Below are 19,711 nucleotides of genomic sequence, written 5' to 3'. Positions count from 1 at the left end.
CATGGACTAGATGGGCTGAAGGGCCCATTTTGTACTGTACTATGATTCTTAGGAATTTGCTTTTGGTGTCCATGCATGCAACTATTGATAAGTTTGCAATTATGCAACCAAATATCAGTGGCAAACTGCACCCCACCACGGAGGGCATCTCTGAAAGGCGACTGAATCCCCAAGAAATTGGGGATTCACTAAAGACCCTCACCACCTGGGACATGCCCTTTTCTCATTACTATCACCCGGGGGTTGGGTGGGGTGGTACAGGAGCCTGAAGAACACGCACTCAGCGTTTCAGGAAAAACTTCTTCCCCTGTACCACAGATTTCTGAACAGACCATGAACCCATGAACACTACCTTGAACACAATATTACCATGAATGAACACTGCCCCGCTATTCCTCTATTTATTTTTATTGGGGTTTATAATAATTAGCTATGCTTGCACCTTACTGCTGCCACAAAACAACATATTTCACGACAAATGTCAGGATAATGAACCTCATTCTGACTGAATTCAGAGCGGATTGAATCGCATTGTACCAAGACACCGAGGGGAAGTCAAGCTGTAGGCTGCCCGTCTCAAAGATGGCCGCCGCAGCCTTCAATTGAGCACGGATCGCTCAAATGCCATGTGCACAGTTGTCCGGGCGGGCGGGCTCCGATGATACGTCATTTCCACCTCCGGTGGGGATGTTGTGAGGCCCGAGGGCTTGGGGCAGTGGCGGCGCCAGCCCGGAGCCCAAGGCCGGCCCGATGAGTGGCATCGCGGGCAGGGACAGCAGTACGCATCACGCCCACTGCCGACATGAGCGACAGGGACCACGATCACATCGACCCGTCCTGGTGGCTGGAAGATGGTAATGGGCGAAGGGGAGGGATCTGCCCCACAGGTTGGGGGCGGAGGGAGGGATCTGCCCCACAGGGTGAGGGCGGGAGGGAGGGAGGGATCTGCCCCACAGGGTGAGGGCGGGAGGAAGGGATCTGTCCCACAGGTTGGGGGCGGAGGGAGGGATCTGCCCTACAGGGTGAGGGTGGGAGGTAGGGATCTCCCTCATAGGTGGGGGCGGGAGGGAGGGAGGGATCTGTCCCACAGGTAGGGGCGGGAGGGAGGGATCTGTCCCACAGGGTGAGGGCGGGAGGGAGGGATCTGCCCCACAGGGTGAGGGCGGGTGGTAGGGATCTGTCCCACAGGTAGGGGCGGGAGGGAGGGAGGGATCTGTCCCACAGGGTGAGGGTGGGAGGGAGGGATCTGCCCCACAGGGTGAGGGTGGGAGGTAGGGATCTGTCCCACAGGGTGGGGGCAGAAGGGAGGGATCTGCCCCACAGGTAGGGGCGGGAGGGAGGGATCAGCCCCACAGGGTGAGAGCGGAACAGAGGAAGGGATCTGCCCCTCATTGTGGAGGCAGAAGGGAGGGATCTGCCCCTCAGGGTGGAACAATGTGTGAGGCTGCTTGGCAAAAGATGTGGGCACCAGATTATGGTGGAACAAATGGCAACATCTCCTGTCCAGGACCTTTTTTTAATGACCTCTAACCACCTCCTTCATGAAACTTCCATTTCTTCACCATTCTGAAGGTGATATAAACTATTTTGACCATGACAACTCTCATTCATACAAAACCCACCTTCAAGCCCTGCAAAACCCTGGAAGCATCCTCACCAACTGCTCCTGCTTGCTGCTGTTCAACCTTTAGCTCAGTCCTCGGAGAAGCCAGACATCCACAATCAACTCGGTTGTAGATGGGATATCAGCTCCCACACAGCGTGGGTTGCAATGGGAAATACGGAAACAAATAAATAATTTTATTTATTTAGAGTACCACACCCCTCCAGCAATACCACAAACCCAATTAACCCTAATCTAATCACACTGGTCAATGAACCTACCCACTACGTCTTTGCACTGTGGGAGGAAACCAGAGCACCTGGAGGAAACCCATGCATTCCATAGGGATGCACAGAGACTCCATACAAATGTTCTTGGAATTGAACTTAGAACTCCAACACCCCGAGCTGGCACCTGATATGTCTTTACCTGCCCACACTTGGTACTTTCTTCCTCTCCAGGAGATGGACCCACGCTGTGTGGGAGCTGATATCCCATCTACAACTGAGTTGATTGTGGATGTCTGGCTTCTCCGAGGACTGAGCTAAAGGTTGAACAGCAGCAAGCAGGAGCAGTTGGTGAGGATGTTACCAGGGTTTGAAGGTGGGCTTTGTATGGATGAGAGTTGTCATAATCAGAATAGTTTATATTACCTTCAGAATGATGGTGAAGAACTGGAAGTTTCATGAAGGAGGTGGTTAGAGGTCATTTAAAAAAAGGTCCTGGAATGAGTGAGGAGAAGGTGTTGCCAAATGCTGATTGCATGCACCCTTTTGTCACCCAGGGTAAAACTTCCTTTGGTGTCATTTTTAAAAAATATTGAGGTAAAGCGTGGAATAGGCCCTTCCGGCCCTTTGTGCCTCGGCGCCCAGCAATACCCCGATTTTAATCCCAGCCTAATCACCAGGGCAATTTACCTCCCTACCAGTATATCTTTGGACTGTGGGAGGAAACTGGAGCACCCGGAGGAAACCCACGTGGTCACAGGGAGAACATAAATTTTCTTTAGAGACAGCAGTGGGAAGTGAGCCTGGGTCACTGGTTCCGTGAAGTACCGTGCTAACAATGACACTACCCTGCCGCCCAGTGCGTTCAAAATGCTGGGGGGGCGGGGGGCTCGGCAGATGAGGCCGCATCTGTGAAGCAGAATGAACAGCCAGTGTTTCAGTCAGAGACCCTTCATTGAGGTGAAGTGTCTCCATTAGTCCTGATGAAGGGTCCCAACCTGAAATGTCGACTCTATTCCTCTCCATAGATATGCTGAGTTCCTCCTGCATTTTGTGTCTGTTGCTAAAATCTCCAGCGTTCGTAGAATTTTGCACAGGAATGGATGGAGGAACTCAGCAGGTCAGGCAACATCTATGGAGTGGAATAGAGAGTTCTTTATTCCTCTCCATAGATGCCTCCTGACCTGCTGAGTTCCTCCAGCATTTGTGTGTGTTGCTGTGGATTTCCAGCATCTGCAGAATCCCTTGTGTTTATAAAGTTCAAAGAAAATTTATTATCAAGGTACATATATGTCAACTCTGAATTCATTTTCCTGTGGGCATACTCAGTAAATATTATCTATAACAGGATCAATGAAAGATCAGCCAGAATGCGGAAGACAACGAACTGTGCAAATGTAAATATAAATAAATAGCACTAAATAATGCGAACACAAAATAACAAGATGAAGAATCCTTAAAGCAAGAGGATTGGTTGTGGGAACACTTCAATGGGTGGGCAGGTGAAGTTGAGTAAAGTTTTCCCCTCTGGTTCAAGAGCCTGATGGTTGAGGGGTAATAACTGTTCTTGAGTCTGGTGGTGTGAGTCCTGAGGCTGTTGTACCATCTACCTGATGGCAGCAGTGAGACTGGAGCATGGTCTGGGTGGTGAGGATCTCTGATGATGGTTGCTGCTTTTCCACAACAGCATTTCATGTTGATGTGCTCAATGGTTATACTGCATACAGTGGTTTGGGCAGATTGTGACAAACTGCCCTTAGTCGTTTGGAAACATAGTTCAAGCAAAAACTCGGAGCATAATTAGTTCTGGAAAGATCCTAAGGAGAGGGAAATTGATTTACTATTGTCACATGAGACAAGAGGCTTTTCTCCCCCCGAGGCAGAAATGGCTAATACAAGAGCGCTGAATTTTAAGGTGATTGGAGGAAAGTATGGGGAAGGTGTCAGAGGTAAGTGTTTTTTTAATAGAGAGATAGATGGATGTGTGGAATGTGCTGCCAGGGGTAGTGGTAGGAGTAGAAACGTTATGGACATATCTTTAAGAGACTCTTAGATAGGTATGTAGATGATAGAAAAATGGAGGGCTATGTGGGAGGGAAGGGTTAGATTTAGATTGAACTTGAAATAGTTAAAGGGTCGGTGTAGCATCATGGGCCGAAGGGCCTGTACTGTGCTGGAGTGTTCTGTGTTTCTTTGTTATGCATACTATCCATACAGATCAGTTCACCACTACAGTGCATCAATAACAGAATGCAGAATACAGTGTTAGAGGAAGTGTGAGACTTTACAATGCGTAACGTGTGAGACTAGGATGAGGATTTTGATGGCAGAGGGAAGAAGAGAGAGTGTCCGTGGTGGATAGGCTGTTTGATCGTACTGGCTATGTTTTCGAAGAGTGTAGCCAGAGGCCGTGGAGAGGAGGCTGGTGGCCATGGCTGTGCTGAGCTGTGTCACAACTGTCTGCGGTTTCTTCCAGTCACGGGCAGAGTAGCTACTGAGAGTCAGTGGTCAAGGCAAATCATATTTGATAGTTGCGTTGTAATTGTGCCCGGTGAAAGGAAAGCAATGGATAAAGTTTGAATCTAGTGAGGCATCTTTAGAATATCGTAAAACATTTCAGGCGTATTGTGTGACTAGCAATATTAAAATGTTGGTTCAAAGCTGGAGAAATGTCTGGGTAAATAACCTAAACTCTCAGCTTCCGTAAAGCGTAGCTGTAATGAAAATATTTAAAATTAATTTTGTGTTTTTTTCTGATTTGCGACATTGGAGACACTGCACAAGTGTTGATGGTCAGAAGGAAACACTTTTAGAACTAGCACAAATGCAATACTGTACAGAAAGAAAAACAAATATCTGCAGTGTATTAGTACAGAAAACAAAATACTTATCATCCACTAAACCAGCTGGCTGATCTGCTGAAGGCCAACAAACTTGATACAGCCTTTGCTGTCTATGTCTTTAACTTGACATACTCTAACCCTCTCAATGTACTTGTCCCTATCTTCTTAGTACTGGCCCAGCTTGGACCTAGCCTAAGAAAAGCTCTCCCCGTTGTGAAAAAAGTGCCCCTTTTTATATCCTTCAAAGCTCCTTCCGCTGGTACTTTCCCGTGCATTTGGTACCTGCACTCTCACAATGACCTCGCCTTCCCTCTGTTTTTCACCATTATCCACTATTGTGGCTGTAGACGTCCTCCCTTAACTTTCTCAAACCATCGCTGTGCACTGGTTATCTTGCCCATCCTCAAAACAATCCCACTCTTAAGCTTACACCCTTTTGCTTACTGATTTCCATTTTATTTTAACACAACAAGGAGGAATCATGTTTAACTCTTCCCTTACGGTAACATTCTAACGGTGTTTTGGATAATCTCTCCTGATTTATTCTTCAGCATGGAGGGTTTGATTTTGTTACACCTTGATGAAAGCCTTGCATTTTTGTCGCACCTGTCACAACCTCTGAGTATCCCAGGCAAGGTGTAGCCAATAACACACCTGAAGGTCAAAGTCAAAGTAAATATATTATCAGAGTACATATGTCAGCATATGCTGTTGTGAGATTCATTTTCTTACAGGCATTTGCAGGAAAATAAAGAAATGCAGTACAATTTATGAAAATCTGTACACAAAAGGCTGGCAAACAACCAAAGTGCAAAAGAAGGTAGATTGTTCAAATGATGAAAAAAAATAAAAAAGCAAGCAGCGTGATGAGATGCGTTGTGAATGCTGTCATTGTACGTGGTTGATGTTACTCACCTGCAGTAATGGTGTCCTGGGGTGATCTTGGGCATGTTTCTGTTTTGATTTGTGCATGATTTGCTACCTGAGAGGCAGAGGGCGGTGAGTGCATGGATAAAATGGTAGAGGTGGGTGCAATTAAAAGGCCTTTGGACAGGAACGTGGATAGGAAACGTTTAAGCCAGGGGTCCCCAACTTGGGGTCCACAGACCCCCTGGTTAATGGTATTGGTCCATGGTGTGTGTGTGTATATGTATATAAAAGAGTCGGGAACCCCTGGTTTAGAGGGATATGGGACAAACTCAGGCAAGGGACTTGCTCAGTAAGGCAGCTCTGTTGTGATGGAGATGATGGGCTGAAGGGCCTGTTTCATTGCTGTATAACTCTCTGACTCTTAAAAATCAAAGTCTCTAGCTGTAGAATTGTGCAAGATTTGAGGAAGATGTTGCCACTGTTTGAAGAGTGGAAGGGGCAGTTCAATATGGCAGGACAGGTGGCCACTCACCTTAAGAGTGAACCAGGAAACTCATTGCATATTGAACAAAGACATTGACATGCCAGTAGAAATCTTAGACAACCCTAAAATGTTCCTTGGAGAAAGTGTAAATAGTTTTGATAAAATGTCAGCTGCAATAATCTAATTAAACCAGAGAGAGGATACTATTCTCATGGGGTGGAAAGAGTGAGGGACTTTTTTGGAGAGATTGGGTGGGCCGTCACAGGGAACCAGGCCTTAAATTGGGAGAAAAAATGCTGTTTCATTCCACTGTTGATGTCATTAATGACAACGTCAGTGAAACTTTATCAGAGACTGAATGTCTGAGCTGATGAAAGAGCGTTAGCAAGTGTTCATATAGCTTGGCTTATGTCTGACTAATCAACATTGTTTAACGTCATTTCCAGGACTTTACAAGTGGAAGGAAAAAAAAAATTGTAACTGCAGATTCCTGGCAGTACAAAAAAACACCATAAGATAAACAACACAATAATAAAAGTACATACATACAACTCACATACATTGATTATATTTCCATAAAGTGATGCCAGACACAGACTCCTGTTCATAAGTTGACTGTCAGGAAGTGATAAAGTAGTGGTGGTTGGGGGTTAGTGGGTGGAGGTGTTGATCAGACTTGCTGCTTGAGGAAAGTAACGTTTTTGAGTCTTGACAGTCCTGACGTGGATGCTACGTAGCCTCCTCCCTAATGGGAGGGGGGCAGACAGTCCAAGAGCAGGGTGGGTGGGATCCTTCATGATGTTACTGGCCCTTTTCCAGCATCTTTATCAGAAAGGGAATGAAATGGCTGGTTTAAGGGTGACTACAAGGATCTCTGTGATTGAATTCATTTGGAGATTGTGGGTGAAGAGGTGAGTGTAGGTATTGGGGTAATCTTATGGTACAGGTTTAGTGAGAGACATTGACCTTCTGATCGTTGGCAGTTAATTGCAACCCTGGTTTGTTGTGGCCTGTAAGTTTGCCAAGAAATATTTTAACTTTTGGTTTCATTTCTGCTTTATTTTGTTCCATTAACTTGATTCCAACAAGTGATCAGTTTTCAGCTTCACTGCATTTCTGAGACAATATAATAGATGTACAGGAGATTTTCATACATCCTCAAACCAGAATTTGTTAATGATAGTAACATATTTGTTAACAATTTGAAGATTGTGTTCAACAGATTGTGGTCGTGGGACCAACTAAAATTGGATCTCAGAATCGGATCCTTTTCTAACAAGTGTTCTGTTCACCTAACATGATAAATAATGATTAAAACTTAGCAGAGAGCCTGCCTGAACTCAGCGGATTATTGTGCTGGATGAAATTGCTTTCTAAAGTGCCAGGAAATACAGGTAAAGGAACATTTTGTCAGCTGTTTCCTGTCTCAATCTATCAATTGCTTTCTTGTTTAAAATGGTTTGCGCCAGCACTGGGAGAGGTGCTGAGGTGCTGTGTCATTGTCTCTCCTGATGTGGGCAGTTTGAGAGGGTAACTTGTGCTACTTAAATGGAAAAGTTGGCCAGACACAATACTAACATGCAATTTTGTTGGTTTCTGAAAGAGATTTGATTTCTCCAAATAAATCAAGTTAAAGACGGGTTTGGGTGCTCCAGACTTTGGAGACTAGACTCTTAGATTTATTGCTTTTGTAACTTTTTACCAAAGCCCAGCAGTTTAGAATTAGCAGGAGATGCTACGTTAAACACAGGCTGCTTTCAGTGCTGTTTTTTTAAGCAGAGGATACTTCAAGTGCCATGAGTGTCTTACGTGGCCAGTTTTCCTTCTGGGGCCCTGAATTACAAGGAAAGCTTGCTTAGATTAGGACTTCGTTCCATTTAACGTAGGATATTGGGGGGAGGGGGTGAGCTGTTAGAGGCATATAAGATTATGAGGGGCAGAGACAGGGTGAAAAGACTGTCTTTTTCCCAGGCTGGGGCTAAGAGGGCAGGAGATTCGGAATCAGATCACGTTTATCATCACTGATGTTTGTTGTTTTGCAGCGGCAGTAGAGTACATTACATAAAAAAGAAAAGTGCTATAAATTTTACAGTATATATGTGTGCAGTATGAGTGTGTATGTATTTTTATTTCTTAGTCACTTTTCTTGTGGACATTGGTAATGTGGAATGCTGCAAGTGTGATTCGCTGTTTTATCGGCGGACAGTGTGGAGCTGTGTGGCCTCAAACCATGGTGTCGCCTGTTTGCAGCCATCCAGGAGAGAGACACCAGAGGTGGTGTGGTGCAGCGTCCGTGCTGGAGTTGGTGCTGCCCTCTAGTGTTCACTCGGCTGTATTGAGTTTGAGTGCGGACTGCTGCAACATTCATGGACTCAGGGACTTGGATTATATTTTTTCTTTGTGTCACTGTATATTTACTGTGGTCTTGTATGTGCTATGTGTACCTTGTGCTGTAAATGACTGTTGGTAATGTGTTTTGCTAGTTAACCCGGAGTAATGCTGTCTCATTTGGTTGTATTTATGGGTATTCATGTATGGTTGAATTACTAACTTGAGCTTGGTATGTATTTATGTATCTGAATGTGTGCATCAGAGAGAGTGTTAATGGGTTTGTGGACCGTTCAGAAATCTGATGGTGAAGGGAAAGAAACTGATCCCGAAATGTTGAGTGTGGGTCTTCAGGCTCCTGTACCTTCTCCCTGATAGTAGTAAAAGGATATCAGACATGTTGTTCACACAAAGGGTGGTGCATTTTTAGAATGTGCTGCCAGAAATAGTGAAATAGGTGGGTACATCAGCAACATTTAAAAGCCATCTAGGTACTGTAAGTATGAGTTAGGAGAGGTTGAGAGGGCTATGGGCCAAATATTGGATTAGTTTGCTGGACAACAGGGTTAGCATGGACAAGTTGGATCAAAGGGCTTGTTTCAGTGGTGGATCAGTCTGTGACATAATAGTGCTGGTCCAGAATGAAATATCTGACAATTGGTGTATAACTATATTTCCTTGTGTTCCCTTCTATTCTTCTGGCAACCAGCAGACATTTATCTTCTATATCTGCCCCTTCTTCCACTGGAAAGAGTTCTTTTTCATTTGCATACCAAACATTCTTCACGACGACATAGGGCTTTTCTTCATTTGTTGATTAAGGTTCTGTTTCATTAATCTAGGGAATGTATTTTGCATCTTGCTCTGCACCTGTTCCTGGAATGCATACTCCTTCTGTTTGCCTGACACCATTCTGAGCATCAGTTTCTGCTCCTGTCCGCATCAGCTCCCATATGTTATGAAAATTAACCACCCCACTCTAATTTAAAGAATGAGGTTTGAGTGCTCAGCGTGAGGAACCACAAAACTGTTCGCTGGAGATGACTCAGCATCAGGTTTGTTCTCTCTGACGTACGTGATGAAATTTGTTGTTTTGTGGCAGCAATATAAAATGTACTATGAGTCACAATAAGAAATGTAAATATAAAAAAATACCGCAAAAGGGGAGCAAATTAGTGTGGTAGCGTTCATGGACCGGTCAGAAATCTGATGGCTGAGGGGAAGAAGCTGTTCCTAAAATGTTGAGTATGTGTCTTTGGGCCCCTGCACACCTCCTGGTTAAGAACACTTGTGGAATACTTGCTTTTATTAGTCGAGGCATTGAGTTCAAAAGTCAAGAGGTTATGTTGCAACTTTATAAAACTCTAGTTGGGCCACATCTGGATTATTGTATACGGTTCCGGTCGCCGTACCATAGCAAGGATGTTGAGGGTGCAGAGAGGTTTACCAGGATGCTGCCTAGCTATCACGAGAGGCTGGATAAACTCGGGCTGTTTTCTTTGAAGCGTCGGAGGCTGAGGGGAAATCTGTTAGGGGTTTATAAGATTATGAGAGGCATAGATAGAGTGGACAGAGAGCGTATGTTTCCCAGGGTTGAAATGTCTCATACCAGAGGGTAGGCGTTGAAGGTGGGAGGGGGTAGGTTCAAGGGGGATGTGAGGGGTAAGTTTTACTGCATACTCAGAGAGTGGTGGATGCCTGGAATGTGCTGTCTGGTATGGTGGTTGAGGCAAATACATTCGAGGCTTTTAAGAGTCCTTTACAAATGTAAGGAAGGTGGAGGGATAGGGACATGGAGAAGATGGGAGGGATTCATGTTAAGTGTTTTTGATTTGCTTTTAGCTGGTTTGGCAGGAACACTGGGCCGAATGGCCTGTTCCTGTGCTGTACTCTTCTGTGTTCCACGTTGCTGCTTCCTGATGGTAGCAATGAGAAGGGGCATGTTTGAGATGCTCAGTGTGTTTATGATGGCTGCTGTCTTCTTCAGGCATCACCTTTTGAAGATGTCCGCAATGGTTGTGAGGGTTTTGACCAAGTCTCCTCAAACTCCGAATGAAGCATATCTGCTGGCATGCTGTCTTCGTGATTGCATCAATAGATGCTCAGAGACATTGATGCCCAGGAACTTGAAACTGCTCACCCTTTCCACTGCTGATCCCTCGATGAGGACTGGTGTTTGTTTCCCTCACTTCCCCTTCCTGAAGTCCACAATCATTTCCTTGGTCTTACTGATGTTGAGTGTAAGGTTGCTGTTGTGATACCACTCAACCTGTTTGTCTCATTCCTGTACGTCTCCTCGTTACCGACTGAAATTCTGCCAGCAGTGGTGATGTAGTGAAAAGGAAGGAATGTAGTGAAAAGAAGAGGATGTCCACTCTTGCCTTGGCATTTGGGGATGGAGTCAACCATCACTGTCATTGTGTAAACCAGAGAAGTGACAATGAGGATGACACAAGCCTGAAATGGAGAGGCAGACATTGGAAGATAGAGGAGATAAGAAGATGTTGAACATATGAATCAGGGATCAAAATGTATTGTCAGTGCTGCTGTTCCCTGCTGTCATTCCAGAGAAGGTACGCATCAAAGAGGAGGGCTGTAAGAAGTCCTGTGGTGGACAAGAACATTACTGGGCAGTGTGGGCGCTTTCAACAGCCAAGGGTTGCTTGATCATTTTCGTAAATGCTTGGTTTTGCATTCAGTTAAGATAGTGGGAGAGCCAGCAAAATCAGACATTGCTGCTGTCCAACACGATCAGAATCAGGTTTAATATCACTGGCATATGTTGTCGAATTTGTTTTTTGGCAGCAATACCTTGCAATACGTAATGATAATGATGGCTGGTTTTTTGCTTGTAATACGTAACGATGATGAGGGCTGGTTTTTTGCTTGTAATACGTAATGATGATGAGGGCTGGTTTTTTGCTTGCAAAGATCAAGAGGGAAGAAGAGCCCTTAGGAGCAATGGCACAATTTTTGGTGACTGCAGAGGCCAGTCACTCTGCAGACTCTGGAGCAGGAGGGACAAGGGAACAGGTGGGAGGTGGGCACTTGGATAGTCAGATCCTTCCTGCATCTCCTCTTCTCTTCCGCAGTCGTCCTCCTGGATTCCTCAGAACTCTTGGCTGCTCCGTGGACCAATGTTCTCCAGCGGTCTCTGTCACAAGCCGGCTGCTGCTACTCGTTGACCTCGATATTTGCCTGAGAGAGCTGCTGCTCAAGCTGGTCTTTGTACCTCTTGCATGTTGGACCATGTTCTCTCTTGCCCAGAGTGATTTCTCTCTACACTGCTGCTTTCGGTAACCTGGAGTTGTCCATGCGAGACGCATGTCCCGGCCAGCAAAGCTGCTTGAGCAGCAAAGTGGCTTCGGTGCTTGGAAGTTGAGCCTTCTCCAGGACCTCATTGTTGGAGACACGATCCTGCCAGCTGATACCCCTGATGGAGTGGAGGCAGTGCTGATGGAAGCGCTCGAGCATCTGAATTTGCTTGTGGTACAAGACCAAGGCTTCGAGCCATATTGCAGTGTTGTGACGATGGCAGCCCTGTATACCTGGATTTTTGTGGACAGACACAGCTGGTGATTCTTCCACACATGTTTCTGGAGGTGCCCGAAGGCAGTGCTAACTCTGGTGAGTCGATTGTCAACGTCCCTTACTACCGTAGCGTCGTTGGAGATGACACTGTCCAGGTAGATAAACAGCTCGACCGTGGTGAGAGGGTGCTCGTCAATGGTGATCCAAGGAGGGTTGTAAACGCCATGAGGGAGCTTCTAATAGAGGATAATTTTTTTCTTCAACCTGTAGCATGTCCTCTGTGTGCATGAGAAGGGCAGAGTTATCTGCAAATAGTAGCTCAAGAATGGGCTCTTGCTTGGCTTTTGTTCGGGCGAGAAGGTGATGGAGGTTGAAGATATTTCTGTCAGTGCAAAACCGAATATAGGTGCTCTCTGAGGTGGTCTTTTTCACTTCCCTTAGCGTCATGCTGAAAAAGGTGGCAAGAGTGTTGGTGCCAAAACATAACCTTGTTTCATGCTGGTATTGATGGGGAATGGGTCAGACAGGTCGCCGTTGTACTTAACCTGACCACTTCAGCCTTCATGGAGCTGCTACAGGTTTATGTGGAATTTCAGGGGACAGCCGAGTTTCGACAGAATGTTCCAGAGGCTATTGCAGCTGTCTGTATCAAAGGGCTTGGTCAGGTCAATGAACGCTGTGTACAGTACATAATAATAAAAAATAAATTGCACCAAGTTTATACATAAAAAAATAAATAAATTAGATCGGTAGTGCAAAAATCAAGGGGGGAAAATTCGTGAGGTAGTGTACGTAGGTTCATTGTCCATCGAGGGGAAGAAGCTGTTTTTGACATGTTGCATGGGTCTCTTCAGGTTCCTGTACCACCACCTCAATGAGAAGAGGGTATGTCTTGGGTGATGGTCTTTGATGATGGATGCCGCCTTTTTGAGGCATCACCTTTTGAAGTGTCCTCAGTGCAAGGGAGGGCAGTGCCCATGGTGGAGCTGGCTGAGCCTGCAACTTTCAGCAGCTTTGCCCAATACAGTGGCCCCTCCATACCAGACACAGATGCAGTCAGTCAGACTGCTCTCCATGGTACATCTGTAGAAATTTGCAAATGTCTTTGGTGACATACCAATTCTACTCAAGCACCTAATGAAATGTAGTGTTATCATGCCTTCTTTGTAACTGTGCAGGAGAGGATGCTGCCAGGTCCTGACAGAGAGGGTATACAGGCTTGGACTTTATTACTTCGAGTGTAGGAGACTGACAGCTGATGTTATAGAAGTATATAAAGTCATAAGGGGTACAGATAGGGTGAATGCACTCAGTCTTTTTTTTACCCCCAGAGCTGGAGAATCAAGAACGAGAGGGTATAGATTTAAGATGAGTAGAAAAATATAAGAAAACATAAGATACAATATTTTTTACACAAAGGGTGTTATCTATGTAGAATGATCTGTTAGAGGAAGTGGTTAGGGCAGAAGCAATAACAATATTTAAAACACATTTGGACTGGTTATTTAGATCAGAGATGTTTAGAAGTTTATGGGTCGAATGTAGGCGTGGGATTGGCTTGTACGGGGCATCTTGGCTGGCATGGGCCAGTTGGGCCAAAGAGTCTGTTTCTGTGCTCTAGAACTCTGAGTCTGACTATTTAAAACATCGAAAGGCTCATTGAAGGTACCTCTATCTAGTTTATCTAGAAAGTTCTACCTAGAAAGTCTTCAACCAGTGTGCTAAAGACAGCGAACTATGCAAGTACAAAAAGAAATCGTAATACTAAATAAATAATAAGTATTGAGAACATAAGACGAAGAGTACTTAAAAGTGAGTTCATAGGTTCTGGGAACATTACAATGATGGGGTGAATAAAGTTGAGTGAAGTTATCTCCTCTGGTTCAAGAGCCGGATGTTTGAGGGATAACTGTTCCTGAACCTGGTGGTGGCAGCAAGAAGAGAGCATATTCTTGGTGGTGGTGAGTCCTTTCAGGCAACAGCACCAAGTGTAGAGGGCTTTACCCGTGATGGACTGGGCTGTATTCACTACTTTTCGTAGAATTTTCCATTCATGGGCGTTGGTGTTTCCATACCAGGCCGTGATACAACTAGTCGATAATACTCTGTACCACACATCTATAGAAGTTTGTCAAAGTTTAGATGTCGTGCCGAATCTTTGCAAACTCCTGAGGAAGTAGAGGCACTGCTGTGCTTTCTTTGAATTCCACTTGCATGCTGGGCCTAGGACACGTCCTCTGAGATAACTTCTTCTGCCTCTGCAATCAGATTTCTGAATGGACAATGAATCCGCTCAATGCCCTTTTTCCGTTGCTTATTTAACTTAAAAAATAAATATTTCTTATTGTAATTTATAGTTTTTTATTAGAGCAATGGACTGCTGCCACAAAACAGCAAAATTCACTAAATGCCAGTGATAGTAAACCTGATTCTGATATTTCTGATTAACTCTGTAGTTAAGAATAGTCAGCCTATGGACAAGGTGTCATCTTTGCCTTCAGAGCTTAGTACTTGCATCATGTAATGGTTCAGGGGAGTAAGGAAATCGATGTTTCTATGTTTCTAGAACTGATTTGGTATCACCCAGGACAGGCCCTCTTCCCATCAGGAAGGAGGTACAGAAGCCACACTCAGGAACAGCGTCTCCCCCTCTGCCATCTGATTTCTAAGTGGACATTAAACCCATGAACACTACCTCACTATTTTTTTTATTTCTATATTTGCACAACTTACTTTAATATAACTATTTAATATGCACATATATCCTTACTGTAATTCAGTTTTTTTCTGTATTTATCGTTGTACTGTTTCACAACATATGTTGGAGATATCAAACCTGATTCTGATTTCTTGCTACATTGAAGAAATGCAGCTCTAAGGTTGCGGTGGAGATGCAGCAGCTGCATTTCTTGGAATGTGAAGCTGACTATGTCTGGTGGAGGTCACAGTCTAAAGCAGTGAATGACAGTTGGTGCTTTCCCCGTGTATTCAGCATCAAGAATGACACAATTGCTCACAAAGGAGAGGCATTGACACGAAAGAGGTAGCTGAAGAGATTGTGAAGGCATTGGTAAAGATCCTTCAAGAATCACTGGATTCTGGAATGGTTCTGGAGGATTGGAAAATTGCAAAAGGGAGAGAGGTAAAAGAAAGGAAATTATAGGCCAGTTACCCTAACTTCAGTGGTTGGGAAGATGTTACAGTCCATTATTAGGGGTGATGTTTCAAGGTACTTGGAAGCACATGATAAAGTAGGTCAAAGTCAGCATAGTTTCCTTCAGGGGAAATCTTGCCTGACAAACCTGTTGGATTTCTTTGAAGAAATAACAGGCAGGATTAGACAAAGGAGAGTCGGTGGATGTTGTTTATTTGGGTTTTCAGAAGTCCTTTGATAAGGTTCCGCTCATGAAACTGCTTAATAAGATGAGAGCCGGTGGTGTTACAGAAGCTATACCAGCATGGATAGAAGATTGGCTGATTGGCAGGAGGCAAAGAGTGGGAATAAAGGGGGCCTTTTGTAGTTGGTTGCCAATGACGTAATCATGTTCTGCAAGGATCGGTGTAGGGACCATTTCTTTTTACATTCTATGCCAATGATTCGGATGACAGAATTGATGGCTTTGTGGCCAAGTTTACGGGCAATACAAAGATAGGTGGAAGGGCAGGTAGTGTTGAGGAAGCAGGAAGTCTGCAGAAGGGTTTAAAATGGGCAAAAAAATGACAGGTAGAATATAATGTAGGGAAGTGTATGGTCATGCACTTCGGCAGAAAGAATAAGGGCATACTTTATACTTTATTGTCGCCAAACAATTGATACTAGAAACATACAATCATCATAGCGATCAACAGGAATTCTGTGTCCTGACGAAGGGTCTTGGCCTGAAACGTCGACTGTACCTCTTCCTAGAGATGCTGCCTGGCCTGCTGCGTTCACCAGCAACTTTGATGTGTGTTGCTATCATCATAGCGATATTTGATTCTGCGCTTCCTGCTCCCTGGATTACAAATCGATAGTAAATATTAAAAAATTAAATTATAATTCATAAATAGAAAATAGTAAAATAGAAATTAAGGTAGTGCAAAAAAAACGAGATGCAGGTCTGGATATTTGGAGGGTACGGCTCAGATCCGGGTCAGGATCTGTTCAGCAGTCTTATCACAGTTGGAAAGAAGCTGTTCCCAAATCTGGCCGTACTATTATCATAGACTGTTTTCTCAACAGGGAAAAAATACAGAAATCAGAGATGCAAAGGGACTTGGGAGTCCTTGGGCCGAATTCCCTAAAGGTTAACTTGCAGGTTGAGTTGGCGGCGAGAAAGGCAAATGCAATGTTAGAATTAATTTTGAGAGGACTAGATTACAAGAGCAAGGATGTAATGCTGAGACTTTATAAAGCATTGGTCAGACCACACTCGGAGGATTATGAATAGTTTTGTGCCCCTTATGTAGAAAGGATGTTCTGGCTTTGGAGAGGGTCCAGAGAAGGTTTACAAGAAAGATCTCAGGAAAGAAAGGGTTAACATTTGAGGAGTGTTTGACAGCTTCGGGTCTGTACTTGCTGGAGTTTAGAAGAATTTGGGGATTTCATTGAAACTTATTGTATGTTGTAAGGCCTCAATGGAGTGGATGTGGAGAGGATGTTTTCTATAGTGCTGGAGTCTAGGGCCAGAGGGCACAGCCTCAGAATAGAGGGACGTCCCTTCAGAACAGATGAGGAGGAATTTCTTTAGCCTGAGAGTGGTGAATCTATGGGTTCATTGCCACAGACAGCAATATATAGGGTAAATGCAAGCAGGCTTTTTCCACTGACGTTGAGTGTGACTAGAACTAGACGTCATGGGTTAAGGGTGAAAGGGAACCTTCTTCACTCAGAGGGTGGCAAGCTGCCAGCAAAAGTGATGAATGCAGGTTTAATTTCAACAGTTAAGACAAATTTGTATAGGTACATTACTGTGCATTGACGGAAAGAGTTTGGAGGGCTCTGGTCCCAGTGCAGGTCGATGGTACTAGGCAGAATAATAGTTTAGCACAATCTAAATGGGCCGAAGGGCTTGTTCCAGTGTGGTATTGTTCTATGACTGTGACTATCGTATCTTGGAGGTTGGAAGATCTTCAGACTTGTAAATAAATTTTAAAGTACATTATTAATTATTCTTAGAGTAATACACATTAGATTTAAAAGAGTGGAGAGATGACAATAGATGTGCAGAGAGCCATTCGTGGAAAGATGCCATGCTCTGCCGCCATGTTGTTTGAGGTCTTGCTGCACGCAGGTGCGGGCTGAGAAGCTGTGAATAGAAATGGGCATTGTGCAGGCATCAGGATGGGGTGGTGGGGGGGGGGGAGGAAACCTCATTGAAACCTATCAAAGATTGAAAGGCCTTGATAGAGTGGATGTGGAGAGGATGTTTCCTGTAGTGGGAGAGGTTATCACCAGAGGGCACAGTCACAGAATAGAGGGACTTTTATTTAGAACAAAGATGAGGAGGAATTTCTTTAGCCAAAGGGTGGTGAATCTGTGGAATGCATGGTCACAGACAATCATTGGGCATATCTAAAGCAGAGGGTGATAAGTTATTGATTAGTTAGGACTTGAAAGGAGAAGGTAGGAGATTGAGCTTGAGAGGGAAATGGATCAGATCTGATGGAATGGCAGAGCACAGAATGGCCTAATTCTGCTCCTGTATCTTGTGGTCTTATGGTTAAAAAAAAATGCAATTTTTACACAGAAATTGACTAGCTGAGTATAAATACTGATCAATTGGTAAACTTACGTATGTTCAAATTCCTTATTTAAATAATTAATCACCAATCACAAATATAATACTGGTATTAATAGCCAATAGAATCCACATATTAAAGACCAATAACACTTCAGAATTAGACAAGTAAATATCGCGCTGGGATCCTTTGTTTGCATTCTTACCTTGTCTTCTGTGTCTTCTGGGTATGCAAAATGGCGGGAGGCCCCTGCTGTGTAAAGGGGAGTTATGCTCTTCGAAGAAACACACAAAATACTAGAGTAACTCAGAAGGTCAGGTGACATCTAAGGAGAGAAATGCATAGTTGATGTTTTAGGCTGAGACCCATCCTTGGGATTGGGTTGTGGTAGAGATAGATAAATAAGAGGCATTTTTATGTGAGAGGGAAAGGTTAGGTTGACCTTTGAGTAGGTTAAATAAACATCAGGGGCTGCAGGGCCTATATTGTGCTATAATGTTCTATGTTTCAGTCTCCCATCCTCAACCTTACTGCGCCCCCCCCCGCCAAACTAGTTTAAAACCACTCTGGTACCACGAGCAAATCTCTCAGCCAGGCCCCCCTCCAGTTGGCTTTAAACTGTCTGTCTCATACATGTCACCTCTGCCGTAGAAGAGATCTCAATCCCAGCCTCCTGAACTAATTCTTCAACCACACATTGATCTTCTGCATCCTTCTGTTCTAACTCTCACTGGGTATGTGGCCCAGCGAGCAATCTGGAGATTACTACCCCCGAGGTCCTGATTTTTAACTTTTTCCTATCTCCCCATGTTTTCTCTACAGGACCTTGACCCCTTTCTATCTAGGTCATTTGTCCAATATGAATGATGCCCCTTGAGAATGTTCTGCTGCTGCTCAGAGACATTCTCAACCCTGGCACCATCCTAAAGTTTCCAGAACTCCACCCCTTCCAGCTATCAAGTCTCCGATCACTGCAGTCCTGCCTGACTTTACCCTTCCCCAGTGTTGGATTATGATGTTTTGAATCCAAGGTTCTTCCAGAAGTCAAGAAAGAGGCATGAAACTTGCTGCTTCACAGTTGTTTTACTAAGCGCTAGCAGGACAAAGCAAATTGGTAAAGGTATGCAAGAACAAAAAGGAAAGGAAAAGAATAAAGATGGCAAGGCTATAAGCTGTGCCCTTCTTATAAGATATTCAAATTTATAGATGAGAGTTAACTAATCAATAGCACCTACTCAAATAATGTGATTCCAGAGAGCTTTCCAGAATCATACAAATAACTAACCACTAGGGCAGTGGTCCCCAACCACCGGGCCGCAAAGCATGTGCTACCGGGCCGCGAGGAAACGATATGAGTCAGCTGCACCTTTCCTCATTCCCTGTCACGCACTGTTGAGTTTGAACATAGGGTTGCCAGTTGTCCCGTATTTGCCAGGACATCCTGTATATTGGGCTAAATTGGTTTGTCCCATATGGGACCGTCCTTGTCCCGTATTTCCCCTGCTAAGGTAGAGCATTCATATGAAACCTTTCGTGCCGAGATGGCGTAAAGCGAAGAAGCAATTATCATTAATTTATATGGGAAAAATTTTTGAGCATTCCTAGACCCAAAAAATAACCTACTAAATCATACCAAATAACACATAGAACCTAAAATAACACTAACATATAGTAAAAGCAGGAATGATAAGATAGATACACAGCCTTTAAAGGCATCCGTTAGTCTTGCGAGACCATGGATCTGCGCCTGGAAAGTCTTCACTCTCCAGGGCGCAGGCCTGCGCAAGGTTGTATGGAAGACCGGCAGTTGCCCATACTGCAAGTCTCCCCTCTCCATGACACCGATGTTGTCCAAGGGAAGGGCATTAGGACCCATACAGCTTGGCACCAGTGTCGTCGCAGAGCAATGTGTGATTAAGTGCCTTGCTCAAGGACACAACACGTTCCCTCGGCTGTGGCTCGAACTCACAACCTTCAGGTTGCTAGTCCAATGCCTTAACCACTTGGCCACATGCCCACAAATACACAGCCTATATAAAGTAGAAATAATGTATGTACAGTGTAGTCGGGAAGATTAAGCCAAAACCGATTTGTGTAAAAAAAA

At 44.4% G+C, this 19,711-nt stretch overlaps 1 protein-coding gene and 1 long non-coding RNA gene across 6 annotated transcripts in view; one reads left to right on the top strand and one right to left on the bottom strand.

Annotated features, from left to right (window-relative positions):
* The first annotated feature begins 667 nt into the window (after positions 1-667).
* The window catches only part of LOC134345878 (tetratricopeptide repeat protein 31-like), a 75,170-nt gene continuing 56,126 nt past the window's right edge, over positions 668-19,711 (top strand). For 3 of the 5 annotated variants that reach the window (XM_063047199.1, XM_063047198.1, XM_063047197.1), the window contains exon 1: positions 668-854. In XM_063047199.1, the coding sequence (XP_062903269.1) occupies positions 803-854 (52 nt within the window). In that variant the 5' untranslated portion in view covers positions 668-802. Of the gene's footprint in view, positions 855-7,199; positions 7,422-11,745; positions 11,983-19,711 lie in introns of those variants that run through there. The other 2 variants (XM_063047201.1, XM_063047200.1) reach the window with 2 other exon arrangements.
* LOC134345880 (uncharacterized) overlaps positions 12,008-19,711 on the bottom strand; it is a 69,420-nt gene continuing 61,716 nt past the window's right edge. Inside the window, exons 2-3 of the long non-coding RNA XR_010017787.1 lie at positions 17,813-17,932; positions 12,008-15,881 (exon numbers count right to left, since the gene is read on the bottom strand). This is a non-coding gene — a long non-coding RNA (uncharacterized LOC134345880). The remainder of the gene's footprint in view (positions 15,882-17,812; positions 17,933-19,711) is intronic.

Source organism: Mobula hypostoma, chromosome 4 (genome assembly GCF_963921235.1).
Source record: "Mobula hypostoma chromosome 4, sMobHyp1.1, whole genome shotgun sequence".
NCBI lineage: Eukaryota > Metazoa > Chordata > Chondrichthyes > Myliobatiformes > Myliobatidae > Mobula > Mobula hypostoma.
The sequence above is the reverse complement of the archived record's forward strand: the minus strand, read 5'-3'. Positions and strand labels throughout refer to the sequence as shown.